This window comes from Oryctolagus cuniculus, chromosome 1, assembly GCF_051225735.1.
Source record: "Oryctolagus cuniculus isolate XC-2025 breed Fujian yellow rabbit chromosome 1, ASM5122573v1, whole genome shotgun sequence".
In the NCBI taxonomy this organism is placed as follows: Eukaryota; Metazoa; Chordata; class Mammalia; order Lagomorpha; family Leporidae; genus Oryctolagus; species Oryctolagus cuniculus.
In genome coordinates, this window is record NC_142867.1 from 227,686,950 (window position 1) to 227,700,574 (window position 13,625).

Genomic DNA, 13,625 nt, shown 5'->3' on the forward strand with positions numbered 1-13,625 from the left:
AGCGGAGCTGGTGGGGAGCACCTGTTCAGATTGGAGGCCTGGGGAACATGGGAGCACCTGCTGGAGGTGTTGGGGAGGTGACAGCTGCATAGGAGGGAATGGGAATGACCTCTCAGGTCAGCAGGGCAGAAGGAATCGGCCAGGGCACTCAAGGGTGCTGAGAAGGCTCGTGGCAGCCAAGCGGCCTTCTCCAGCCTCCCATGGCAAGCTCCCGTGCCTGCGACGCACCCGTAAAACTAGGAGCTGCTCTCGTGGGGGTGTCCGACCCTCTGTCATAGCTCTCAGGAAGCCAGGGTGGGGCTTGGTTTGGGCCGTAGTTTACCCAGCTTTTCAGACTTTACATGAATGAGGTTTAGAACCCTCCGCTTAAACGGAATAGAGACACTTTTCAGTACTGCTGTTTGGAATCTCTCAGACATCGATCAATGTGGGGAAACCTAACGCAGGGAGCCCTGGAAGGGGTCTGCCTCCTCCTCCCACCTCCCTGTCAGTGGAGGACTCAGCCCCTGGCCGAGGGCACACAGCGCTGGCAGCCCACACCCAGACGAGCATCTACAAACTGGGCACACACAGTCAGACCAGGTCCCAGGCCCGGAGGGAGGGCTGCCCGGAGGGAGTGGCCAGGAGAAGCAGAGGTGCTGCTGCTGGCTTTGCAGTGGGAACGAGCTGCCCTTTGCCGCAAACAGCATCCGGGCGGCTTTCCTCTGTGGTAGCAGGGGTACCGGGCCACACTCTGCCTTCTTCCTACCAGCTGCTGGGGACGAGACCAGGCCATACGCACAGATGGGAAGCACCTGGCGGCCTGCCCGCCTTAGCTTGTACAGGGAGCAGCGTGGCTACTTCTGCTGATTCCTCGGAAGGCAGGGGGGTCTGGGCAGGGTGCGTCCAGGCTCTGCCTGGGGAGGGGGGGGGACACTGCTTCCCTACTCCTTCTGTCGCCGCAGAAACACACACGTTTCCTGTCCCCATCACCCCGGAGAACGAGGTGGGCGGGGGTCCTGAGCTCGTCTCTGTGCCCTCCCTCGGTTTGGAGGAAGGAGCTGAGCTGGCTCCCTCACTCTCAGGCTCCCTCTGCTGCCCGCTGCGCCCCCTGGCGGGGAGCTTCCGGGCAATTCTGCCCTGGGCGAGGCTGGCAGGTGTCCACCAGCCTGTGCACGGTGACGCACTTTCAAATTCAGAAGCAAAGCTGGAGCAACCATTTGGTCTCAGGTCTCCCAAACTGGCGCCCTGGGAGCTCTTCCCCATAGCCCCTGTCTCTCTGGCTCAGCTGGTCCATGTGCTGATCTGACTCCCTCAGGATGCGCCATGAGTGTGGGGACCGAGGACTGCCGCACTCGATGCGTAGTGTGTCTAGATATCTGGGTGAGCAGACGTGTAAGGAAATAGAGGAGCAGCCACAGTGACCACGGAGAAACGCACAAGGCAGCAGCAGCTCTCACCTCGACCCCACACTCTGCCTTCTTGCCAGCCCCTCCGCACACCTGCTGTCGGAGGGCTCTGCAAGGGGCCACCCTGTGGGATGGCCCCTACCCAGCTCTCTGGGCTGCCCCACACCTGCACCAGCTTTGCAAGGTGGACAGAGGAACGCAGCCTCCATCCCCGGCAGCAAGCTAAGTGTTCTTAAAGGATAAGACTCACGGAAACGCAAACTCAAGGGAAGGACTTTTCTGAGGTCGGCGTGCACACAGCTGAAGTCCCGGTATGAGTGCATGCAGGCTGGACCGCCCTGGGTTTCAGGCTGGCAGTGTGGTCTTGGGCAGGTCCCTTCACGGCCCTGAGCTCCAGCTCTATGTCTGTAGGATGGGGCTAAACGTCCTTTCCTGGCAGAGACGCACAGGGTACTGGGAGCCGAGGAGAGTCCATTATTTTCCAAAGAGAGAATACACCACCGGGGCTCCCTGAGCAGCTTTGGTGACCTGGGGATGAATGCTTAGAGATTTTCTATATGCCCAGGAAAAGCTGAACCAGTGGCACCAGGCCTACGGTTTTACCAATGCCATCTCTTAACACGAGGCTAAAGTTGCCTGGTTGTCAGGTTGGAGTCTGGTTAACCAAAAATATACATTACAAAAAAAAAAAAGAGTCCATAGGGGAATATGACAATAATTTCTGAAATGGCACTCAGAAGTCTCTTCACTGGGGAGCGTGGTGAGTCCCTAACACTCCTGCCTGACAGAGGCACGTGCCCTGGAAATGCTGCCCGGTCCACCCGGTGACCCATCAGGCGCAGCACCCGGGCAAGGACCAAGGCCAAGCTACCACGGGGCAAAGCTGCAAAGAGTTAAAAGAAAGGGGTGTGCGGTTTCCCGGCCCATCCCCCCCACAGCTAATCTGTCACCTAATGAAGAAGGGGCCGGCACAAGTGAGCTGGCTGGCAGTTCACTTACAGCAAACTGATTAAGAATGTTCAACCAACAGCAGGCTCTAGACCTTTCCAGAGAAAATAAATAGAGTGTAGACTCTATGCAAATGTGTTTGTCACTTTGACAGCACGTCTCAATTAAGGCATCTCGCGGCTGTGGGTAGGCTCTGCGGCTGCAGCTGGAAGGGAGAGCGCACTGCATGGCTGATACTGGGGGCTTGACCTTAATCCGCATGCATGCATTAAAAAAAAATCCTGCCTTCCTGTACACTTGCATAATGCTGGCAGCCACGTGAGGGAAGTGACAAACGGGGGGAAAAAAGCCACTTTCATCCTCTCCAGTTTGCAGACCTGTGAAGGCACAGACAGCTCTTATTTCAACAGAGTTTGGGGTGGCTTTTTTAATTGTTTATCCCCCACCCGTGAGCGGGCGCGCGGATGCACACTCACTCTTATTCTGTATTTAGCTGGGAGTGACATGAAAGCATCTCTACTTCTTGCTGAAATGGAAAGAGGGTCTTTCTCCATTTCAAATAGGGCCTTCTTTTTTGTGTGTTTCGAAAAATGGAATGTTTAACACCATGAAACCCCTCTCCCCCGCCCCCTCTTTCTCTGTAATGGGCTCCCAACTCCGGCGAGGGGCTCCTTTCATGGGAAGGTTAGTGTGTGCGGGAACGAGGACAAAGGAGAGGAGGAAGCCGACTCTGGAATGCCACGCCGGCGACAGCTAACAGGGCCTCGCTTTCAGCCAGCGCAGCCACGGAACCCGGGTGCTGAGTTCTCGTGAGGGGCGGGAGCTGGGGGGGGTGGTGGTGGTGGCGGCAGCTGCTGGGGGAGGGGACACGGGCCGGATGAGCACTGCCCTTGGAGTTTCTTTCCTGAGCCGCATTTCAGTTTTTAGAAATGTCCCTTTCAGGTGTGACATCAGGAGAGGGGGCGAGCCTCCCTGGGCTAGAGACGTGAACGGATGATGTGAGAGCGCTGATAGGAGACGCACGCTTCCCAGGCTGCGATCAGCTCACCCCTGCAGTGGGGAGCACTTTGTTACCCGGTAAATGCCTGCTGGGGAGCGGGAGCCTCTCAGAGGTCCTTTTTGCGGTGACACTGTAGTCACAGTTAGGACAAAAATCACAAAGACTACTTGGAAGATGTCTGAAGAATCAGGAGATTTGAGGGTACACTTGCACGTTCTTGTTAACGGCAGGTCTTGCTCAACGAGCCATTCCTCACCAACCAAAACCAAATAACCTTTGCTCATCAAAAGAGCCAACTCCAGAGAAGTAGAAGGGGTGCCCAATCTCTCCGACCAAAAATACACCAGGGATAGGAAATGGATTAAAAGAATGTTAGTTGCAGTCTCGGCACAGTGTTTTGCACAAGGGGAAAAAATCAAACAAATGGACAGTTTCTCAAATGCCTGGGTCGCTGAACGTCGTTGGTTAGAGACTCACATCTCTGGAACCGCAGCGCGAGTGCTTACTCCGGGAAGCCCCATTCCCGACATCGATCTTCAGGAAGTACGCTAATAAAGAACTCCTAATTGATTTTTTTTTAAGACTTCGCTTGTTGCCTTTTATTTGAAGGTGCAAAGAAGGGCCTGGGATGCTAAAGTGTTCTAATGAGATGCTTAGCTAACGGAGGCACCTTCAGCCCAGTGCCTGGCAGTGGGGGAGGCGGCAGCTGCCTGTAATGACTTCATTCAATAGCTGAGCTGGTTTATGACCAGAGCCATGCTGTCTCCCTGAGATTTTTGAAAATGCACCTTCAAAACATGTTTGCACCAAACACACATTTGAAGATGTGAGAAACTCCTCGCGGTTGCTTTGCTGAAGAGAGCCGAAATGGGAAAACTGCCTGCTGCCTGTGCCGCAGGTTTCTGCTGAAACCGAGAAACCATCCAGGCCTGGGAAGGGCCGGGCACGTACCTGTCCGAAGTGGACGGTGATCGGCCTGCGGTCTTCTCGGAGTCTGGGGTCCTTGGCCTCCACCAGAGGGGACGGCGCAGTCTTTGGCAGCTGCTCCTCTGTGGAGGGTGCACAGCCATTCTCTGTGATGTCCTGCAGGGGAAAACAAGGCGGGAGTCGGGGTTGGTGCTGGTGCCAGGTGTCCGGGCCCAAACCCCACAGCCAACAGGTCCGCCCAGCCTATCCTCCCCAGAGAGGTGGAGGAAATGGAGGGCTAACCTGACTCTTGGACTTGCAAGCACTAGAGAAACCAAAACAACCCACGTTCAATTACAACGATAATACAGTAATGCAGGATTATGGCAAAGAGAATCATCTTTCATCCTGCTATCTCACACGGCTATTTTCCTATTCACTTTGTCTACATGCAGACATTTAAAAATTACTTGCAGTCACAGCTCATGCATAATTTTACATCCTGCTTTTCCCAATTTATTAGAAGCATCTCCATGGTGTTGCACAGTCATCATCATCATCATTTTAATGGATGCATAATAGCTCATTGAGCAGATAAACAATGATTTATTAAACCATTCCACCCCACTACTTTGGGCATTTAGATTGCATCTAAGTTTTTTTTTTTTTTTCCCTTTCTAAATACCAGTGACACATACTGCAATTCTTCTTCTTCTTTTTTTTTTTTTTTTTTTTTTTTTTTTTTTTTTTTTTTGGTATTTATGCTTTTACAGAGATCCCTGGGAATGAAATGGCTCGGTCAAAGGATAGGAACACGTCTAGGGCTTTTTATTCATCCTACCAAACTGCTTTCCAATTTACACCAACTACCAGCAATGGATGCATTATCAGTTTCATGAGACTTGTTAGCCTTGTCGTTTTAAGAATGTATCGCTAATTTAATAGGTGAAAAACTAGACTACATTGTTGTTCTAATTTGCACAACTTTGATTATTTGTGCGTGTGGACACGTTTCCTGTGCTGGCTCACTGATGGTGCTACTGTCTGGGAACCGTGTGCGTGGCTGGAGCCTCTTCCCCCACCCCCGTGGTCTTCAGGGCAGAAGAGGAAGAAACTGAAGTCCCAGGGAGGCCTCTGTGACTCAGGAAACATCAGGGTAGTAAAGCACATTGTTAAACCCAGAGGGTAACATTAGGCTGTGCTGCAGATGAACCAAGTCGAGTCACCAGGACTCGAGGAACCCCAGTGTGCAAAAGGCAGGGCCCGGCCCACTGCTTCAGGCTGGCCGTCTCGTATGTTCTCCAAGCCAAGAAAGTCGCTTCAGCGTCATGGAACAGGCAGAGAATAAATGCCCAAAGAGGTCACACAGAAATAATCTTTGTGTTTTATTCAGTCTAAATAACTCACAGCCAGAATTAAATAATAACTACCATTTCTAATTCTCTTTACTGCAACAACACATAGGCATTTGGGTCAACAAAATGTGTACCCTTGATACTCGTAGAGACTGGATAACTGGTCATTCCCAACTTCTCAGCTGAGGAGAGAACGGGGGACACGCAGGGAGTGTTCCCTCACTGCACAGCGGTGCAGCTAACATCTCTAAGTCTGAGGTAGGTGGGTAGGGTAGCTCTGAGGATGAAAGGAGACAGACAAGGCAACCGAGGGTCTAGAACACCGTTAGCTTCCATGACAGGAGGCACACAGACACTTGCATGTGCCACCAGGCAGATTTACAGACATCGGCCCTAACAGGCCCAGCCTGCCTAGCTCCGGGCCGCCTCTCCCGAGGAATCAAGGCTGCGGAGAGGCCAGCCCTGGGGAGCCTCTGCTGCTTGTGAAACAGCACAGGGAGAGGAAGGCTTCTCAGCTGTACTTGGGGTGAGGGGGCGTGGGTCAAGCGGCCACCTGGGAAGGGTCAGTCTCAGCCAGTGAGAGTGAGGCTGAGCAGTGACAGAGGCTGTGGAACCAGTGGATGGAAGAGCTTGTGCTCTGTCTGCCTCTCTCTTTCAAATTAAGGAGAGAGAGAGAGAGAGAGAAAGAGAGAGAGAGAGATGCTCCTTTGGAGAAGGGCTGCCCAAAGGAGCTTAGGTCACACAGGATGAAGTGGGGGGGGTGCCTCTGTGTCGGGACGTGACAGAGGAGGAGGGGGCATTCTGGCTCCAGGTGGGAGCACCCAGAGGAGGACACGCGAGTGCAAGAGGCCCAACAATCACAAAGCCGCTTCTGATTCAGGACAAGAGTGTGTGTGTGTGTGTGTGTGTGCGCGTGTGGTTGGAAAAAAAGATTTAACTGCAAAATAACATGGCGAGAAAACCCTGATAGGAATGAGACACTGTAGGATGACAAAGCGATTTCCAAAAGGAAGTGCACAGGGCAGTTTTGGGAAAAGCAGCTTAGTTTAAGCCTCTAAGTCTTAGAGTCTTCTAGTCTCATGCTGACCACGAACTCGCGGGCTGATCTCGCCAATTCCCTCGGCCTGCCTCTCAGCACCTAGTCCTTTATCTTTACGGGGTTGGGGGGGGGGGACCACCACCTGCTCGGCAAGCATCTGAGCTCCCAGGAGAACGGGTTCACTGTGACGTCACAGCACTTTGTAAAGGCAGCCTCTGACGTGCACCCTGTGCAAAACTAAGCCACCCCTGGCAGGCACCCCCACACCCTTGGCCTTCACACTCACACCCAGGTCCCACAGCGATCACATGGGGGACAGGACCACCCCTCCTCTCTAGGGCTCACAGAGGGTAACTTCCCCAAGGCCACAAGGGGAAAGCAGAGGGCCTGCAGCCATTGACTTCCGGCATTCATGCTGGACCACCCCCTAGCAGCAGAGGGGAGGGGTTCAGAACTGAGGAGGGGCTTGGCAGGTCGCGGATGGGACCTCTCCCGGCTCCTCTTCCTTGGCAACGCCTCAAGTTAATCACATCCCTCATCCGCAGCCTGAAAGCAGGGCCGCAGGCTCTCAGCTTCCTCTCTAGGTGGCAACTCCGACGTGCTCTCCAGAAAACCTCCATAAAGTTCACTTGAAACTTTGGAAGGCAAAGGTGCCCAAGAGACACATGTTCTTGAGTCCATAAGCAAGCCACACACTGGTTTTATTTAGTTGGGTGCAGATGATCTCTTACAAGGGGCTGGCGCTGTGGCACAGTGAGCTAAGCTGCCGCCTGCAATACCAGCATCTCGGAAGGGAGCGCTGGTTTGAGTCTTGGTTGCTCCCCTTCATTTTTTTTTTTTTTTAAAGATTTATTTATTTATTTGGAAGGCAGAGTTACATAGAGGCAGAGGCAGAGGCAGAGAGAGAGAGAGAGGTCTTCCATTTGCTGGTTCACTCCCTAAATGGCTGCAGCGGCCAGAGCTGGGCCGATCCAAAGCCAGAGGCTTCTTCTGGGTCTCCCACGCAGGTGCAGGGGTCCAAGGACTTGGGCCATCTTCTGCTGCTTTCTCAGGCCACAGCAGAGAACTGGATGGGAATTGGAAGAGTCGGGACCTGAACTGGTGCTCATATGGGATGCCAGCACTGCAGGCAGCGGCTTTACCTGCTACCACACAGCACCAGCCCCGAGGCTGCTCCGCTTCTTATCCAGCTCCCTGCTAACGAATCTGGGAAGCAGCGGAGAGTGGTCCAGCTGCTTGGGCACCTGCCACTCACGTAGGAGACCCAGATGTAGTTCTGGGCTCCTGGCTCTGGTGTGAACCATCCCTGGCTATTTGGGCATTTGGGGAGTGAACCAGGGGATGGAAGATCTCTCCCTTTCTCTCTCTCTCTCTCCCTCACCATCACTCTGCCTTCCAAATAAATGAATAAATCTTAGGAAAATAATTCTTACAAAGTGCTTTGTCCTGCTCCACCCATTTGTCCATTGTTTCACTCTCTACTCCAGCTGGGGCCAACAGCCTTCTACCAGGAGGCCAAGGGGAGAAGAGTGGGAGGAGTCGACAGAAACAGGAATGGTTCACAGCCCAGGCTTCTGCTCGTATCCAATAGCAATGATCTCATGGTCCCCTCACACACCACAGAGAAGTTCCAAGATCCCGGGGACTGCCTGACACATACAGACCAGGTGTTTTCCTGCACATATACCCTACGAAGGAGTCCAATTTATAAGTTAGGCATCGTGACAGAATAACCATAGTAATAGTAAACTAGAACAAATGCATTAATAGAGGGTAGTACAGGTCTCAGGGGTGGGGTTTTCCTCTCCCTCTAGTCCTGTCCTGCAGTGCTGGCTGAAACCGTGGGGAGTGAAGGGGCCAGGGACAAGTGGACACGGCTGCAGGGGAGCCACGAGCTACAGCTTCTGAGGCCTGGCGTTGGACACTGAGGCCTAGGAACGAACTTGGCCATCAGCCAAGGGCTCGGGACACAGGTGCTCCACACCCTTCTGGTGGGAATGTGAACCGGCAGTTTGCATGAAGAGCCTAAAAGGCGTGTGAACCCTTGGGCCTGTTCATTTCCTGTTTGGAAACATATCCTAACGAAATAATACGAACTCCGGCAAAGTCCTGCCCACGAGGACACATGCCTGGAAAAAACTGGAACCGACTGAGGTGTGCAACAGTGGATGGGTGAGCACGTATTTACGGGGGGGGGGGCCTTCAGGAAGCTCATGGAGAATGCATATTGTGAGCAGATTATTCATGGATTCCAAACCACTACAAACCAACAGAAACTCGCCATTTAATTCCACTTTCCACAAACTTTCTAAAGAACCTCTGCGTGTCAGTGAGATGTAAGTTTATGAAGCTCTTTAAAATGAGGACTGGTGGAAGAGACATTTAGTGGTCTGGGCTACGTTTGGGACGTTAGGAAATGAGATTGTTATTTTGTTTCTTGCTTTCCTGATGTGTTGAATGTTCCCCTACAAATGTGCATCTTGTTTGCAGACGGGAAAAAAAAAAGCTGACCTTCTAAATGTCATTGTTAGAAAGCAGAATCAAGAAGCTGACAGGAGGGGTAGAGCCGTGCCTCCCGGAAGGGTCCGGCAGGAGCGAGACACCCACAGAGCAGCAGCACCAAGGCCCTCCCAGGGGTGCCCCCTCCCCCAGCACTGCAGCGTGGCTCCCACTCCCCAGCCCGGGGCAAAGCCCAGCAGCAGGAAAGACCCTCTTCCCAGCCCCATCCCTGAGCACTTACTGGGGTCAAAAATCACGGTGGGTCGGCCCCCCACCCGCCCGTGGAGAAGCATACGATGAGGCCCCGGGAGATGGCAGGGAGGCAGGGTCTGGGGAGACCTGAGGACAAAGAGGGCTCAGAGCGACTGGGAGTGGGAGCAGGCCACGGAAGAAGCTGAGGCCAGGGCTTCGCGAGGCGGAGATGAAGGAACAGCGTGCACACGTCCAGGGGACAGTGTTGTGCCTCCAGTGGCTGGCGCCCCAGCCGCCCAGGCAGAGACACAGAAGGTTTAGAAGGTGGGAAAGGTTTTAACCAAGGGACTGATCTGTCAGTGCCATGTCCTGGAAACATTCCTCTGCTGGTGCCGGGGGCCTCCGGGGAGGCGAGCAGATGCCCAGCGCGTCCTAGGCTGCCCCAGGTGTAGGATGTGAGCAAATGGACAGAGGGGACTCCGTCATCTGCTCAGTGGCCTCTTGCATTCCTCACGGCAATCACGTGCCAGGCTGTGTTTTCTCAGGTTTATGGCTGAGGCAAACTAGATTCAGAGAGGCATAGTAACTTATCCAAGGTCACACAGTTAGTATCCTGCATAACCAGCACTGGCAACTGGCTCACCAGCCTCCGAAGCGCAAACAGCACGTTACTGTGCAGGGGGGGGGGGAGCTTAAAGGTGCGGTGGTGGGAGGCTGGCTCCCTCCACCGCTGGCTGGGACGGCTGGTGGGGGAGTTACCCATCGCCACCTTCAGACTCACGCAGCCTTTCTACTCAGTGCAGCCCACACCACAGCAAACACAGATTAAAGTGAATATTGATATCAAACTAGTAGCCGACGTTGGAGTCTCTGTGATGCAGGCTGCAGCAGGTTTTCCTGTGCCTGGAGACAGGGAGCTGACAGTTGTGTGATAAGGTGTGAAAACAGCTGCTCTCGAGAGCCTATCCCGCGCTCCTGGCCCTCACGCACTTAGGCGTGCCCTTCTTTGCGCCGGGAATGTTTGGCCAGAAACTCACATCAACTGTGAATCTGCTCCCTTCGGTCAGAGACGTCACATCAACAAGCTCCATTTGTCTTCTGAAGACCAAAGATCTGGAAGCTTTGCAGAGTTTTTGGGCTGTAAAGTGGGCCCCTCTGGAAAGACACGTTTTCCAGGGGCTCCTCGGGAGGCAAGAAACTCTGTCTTATGTGGCTGTCCTAAAGCTCTCTTGTGGCCCAGGAGCAATGGGTGTGTGGCCACCGTCTGGAAAAGAGGCCATCCTGGTGCCAGCCTTGTCCCGCCCACTGCTGGCTCTACCGGGGAGACGCCCTGGAGGGACGCCTGCCATTCTCCCTTAGAAAGCTATGGCTGGCTGGTGTCTTTGCCTTTCTTTTTCTTCCTCCTAATTTTGAGCAAGAGAGACTTCAAAGGAGGCCAAGCTAGACAAGAACTTGACCAGGTTGCTTTTTTTTTTTTTTCCCGGGGAAATACGTTCTCCATCCCCATCTTTTTTTGGTGTTGTTGTTGGACTGAAGCAGAGCAGGTAAAGAAGAAAGACAGACAAAGGCTCCAGGAACAATGATTTGCCAGTGGCCACACAGACACCTCCAAAGCTTCTCTCTCCCATGCTTTGAAAAATCTGTGGTACAAATGAGCAAGGGATGGAGAAAGGGGCCCTGCTCCGACATATTAGAGACGGACCCCCGTTTGTTTGCAATTCAAACCCAAGGCGAGAGCCAGGAGGGCAAGACCGGGTTCGCGATTCTGTCTGCGAGGTCATCATTGCTATGCAGAGCAGAGGAGGCCAGGCGGCAACCCAGCACAGCCGACACTTGGCTCTTGGCTGGGGACTGCCCCGACTGCTTAGCGCCGGAAGCCAGACTTGAGATGTCTGTGGCAGGTGCATCTGGAGCGCCACGGAGATGTGTCGCCACGCGGAGGGGAGGGGCATGGAGCTGAAAAGCCAGGGAAATATTTTCTGCTGCACCGAGGGAGGTCAGGCGAGGCCAAATCCTAAATTGGCTCAAGAAAGGGAGCTGGGGCTCTCCCGAGACCCAAGGCCTGTGTGTGTGCTGCACAATGCTGCAGTTTCAATTACAAAACAGCTCTTGCAGGAGCAACCGCAAGACATCAAACCTGTGGAAATCTCTACGAGCGAAGGGGGGGAAAAGTGAAAATTGAAAAGGGTGCACTAATAGATCTGTCAACAGCCCCATGGTGACAAGCCACATTTCTATAAAATGCCTTCGCCGTGTGTCACCTGAGAGGGACTGACACACTCTATAGAACATCATCTCCTGAAGCGATTCTTGAAAAGACTGGCAGGGGGGAGAGAGAGGGGAGGGCAAGAAAAGGTGCCTTATAGACTTTTGAGGACCGGAAGGGAGGTGGCACGGAAGGGGAGCGATCTAGATCGTCTTGAGGAATTCTTGAATGGCGGCGGTACAAAACCTGGTTATTGGGAAATGCTCTGTGTTCTAAGATGGGGTTGTCATCTAAGCCGGCGCTTGCCGTACGAGGAGGAAGGCAGGGGGACGTCTCACGCTCCTTGGCGTGCGCAGACGAGATGCGGCCCGCAAGGGTGCAGCTGTCCCGGGCCTGCCGAGCGGCCCCTTTCTTGGCCTATTTCAGGGAATATTCTAACAGCAACCCAAGTCAGCAGGGAAGGAAAACTCCCTGGCCCTGCCACTCCACTGTGATTCTGTGATCCAATTCAGCTACATGTGACTGGGAAAGGAGATAAAAGCTCAATGTCGAGACTCGAATAACATCCGAGTGAAGAATTCCACCTGCCTGTCTCGGGCAGGGTGCGCCAGACTGCTGCGCCAGACTGGATTTACGTTACAGGGATTTTAGCTCAGTATGTGAGTCTTGGCTGGTTTAAAAAAAAAATAAAAGAAAAAAAAAAGGAAAGCAACAAAAACCAAAAAACTCACCGTCAGCTGGAACGAAGAATTTAAATGCTTAGTCAGAGCAAATTATTTTCCAATTAAAAGAAAGGAATCAATTCCTCTGACCATTTGCAGTTAATTAGAGGCCTTTTCTGAGTTGGTAAAATTAAAACTGCTTTCAATTTTTTAAAAAATTTGCCAAGATATACAAAGGCTCTTATTACAGGAGCACTGTTTTGGGGTGCGGGTGGGGGCGTGAGGATAATGAAGTAAGAGGTCCCAGGCATGTGGCGGGAAACAAAACACTTCTTTTAGGAAGGCAGTGCCAAAGACCGCAGCTGCAAGCACACGCCCGCTGCAGCTGGGGGGGTCTGGAATCGAATCCCGGCCCTGCCAGGCTTAAACAGGGTGGCTGTGGGCAAAGCGCTGCACCTGGGAATCAGTCTCTCTGTGAAGCGGGGTTAAGGCCCCACAGGGTTGTTCTAGGGACCAACTGTGAAAGTTCCTAGCCTGGACCGTTCTTAACAAGTGCTGGACAAAGGGTGGCCACAATACTGGCCATGGTGGCGTTCATCATCACATAGCAATGCCTTCTCTGCTATAGGAACCACACCGTGCAAGGCTAGATTCAGGTTGGGGGCACCTGAGCTGGGGTAACAGCCTGTCTGACCTCACGCACTTTTACTGGCGGTCCAAGGAGACACCCAGAGCCTATCCCTTTGCTGCCCAGAGTCTCAAAACCAAACTGCCAGGATCCTCTTATTCCAACCGCTGTGGCGAAGGGCCCCACAGCATCCGGCCCAAACCCACCCTTTGTGCCGGGTCTGCGGTCTGTGTGGAGGCAGGGTTCTGGTTGTGCGCTGCCTGGGGCGGGGGCTGGCTGGAGGAGGGGCTGGGATCAGGCTGGGGAGGCCAAGCCAGCTGCCGCAGATGCCTGTGAGCCCGGGCCCGGATGGGGCTGGCAAGGGGCAGACCGACAGTGCTAACCGTGAACTTGCTTGTCTTTGTGGGTTTAAGCCAGAGTCTTAATGTTATTTGAAGACAGTTTTTTGTCTGTGAATATTTATAACAGTGTGAGCACTCCCGGACAGCTGGCAGCGCATTTTGAAGTGTGTTAACAACACCGTATCAAACAGCCCTCTATTGATCGCATCATACTTTTGTGTGGCCACGCATTTCATACATGGTGCTTATACATTTTGAATAAGAACTTCAAGTACCTTTTGCTTCAAGCGGTTTTTCACCTCTTTTATTCCCATTTTTGCATGATCTTTTGCCTGCATGAAAAATTAATTTAAGTTAAGATTCCCTTTCTGTTTCCAGCAGGGACTATGCTTGATTTCAGTCCATTGCGAATCACCTTCTCTGATTACTAGAAAAAGGAAGGAGAGACGGGATCATCAAGT

The 13,625-nt window shown here is 53.1% G+C and overlaps 1 protein-coding gene across 11 annotated transcripts in view; it reads right to left on the bottom strand.

Annotated features, from left to right (window-relative positions):
- DENND1A (DENN domain containing 1A) overlaps positions 1-13,625 on the bottom strand; it is a 555,776-nt gene that overhangs the window by 42,207 nt on the left and 499,944 nt on the right. For all 11 annotated transcript variants that reach the window (XM_089302416.1, XM_070056536.2, XM_070056525.2 and 8 more), the window contains 2 exons: positions 13,440-13,496; positions 4,288-4,419 (listed from right to left, as the gene is read on the bottom strand). In XM_089302416.1, coding sequence (XP_089158542.1) covers positions 4,288-4,419; positions 13,440-13,496 — 189 coding nt within the window. The remainder of the gene's footprint in view (positions 1-4,287; positions 4,420-13,439; positions 13,497-13,625) is intronic.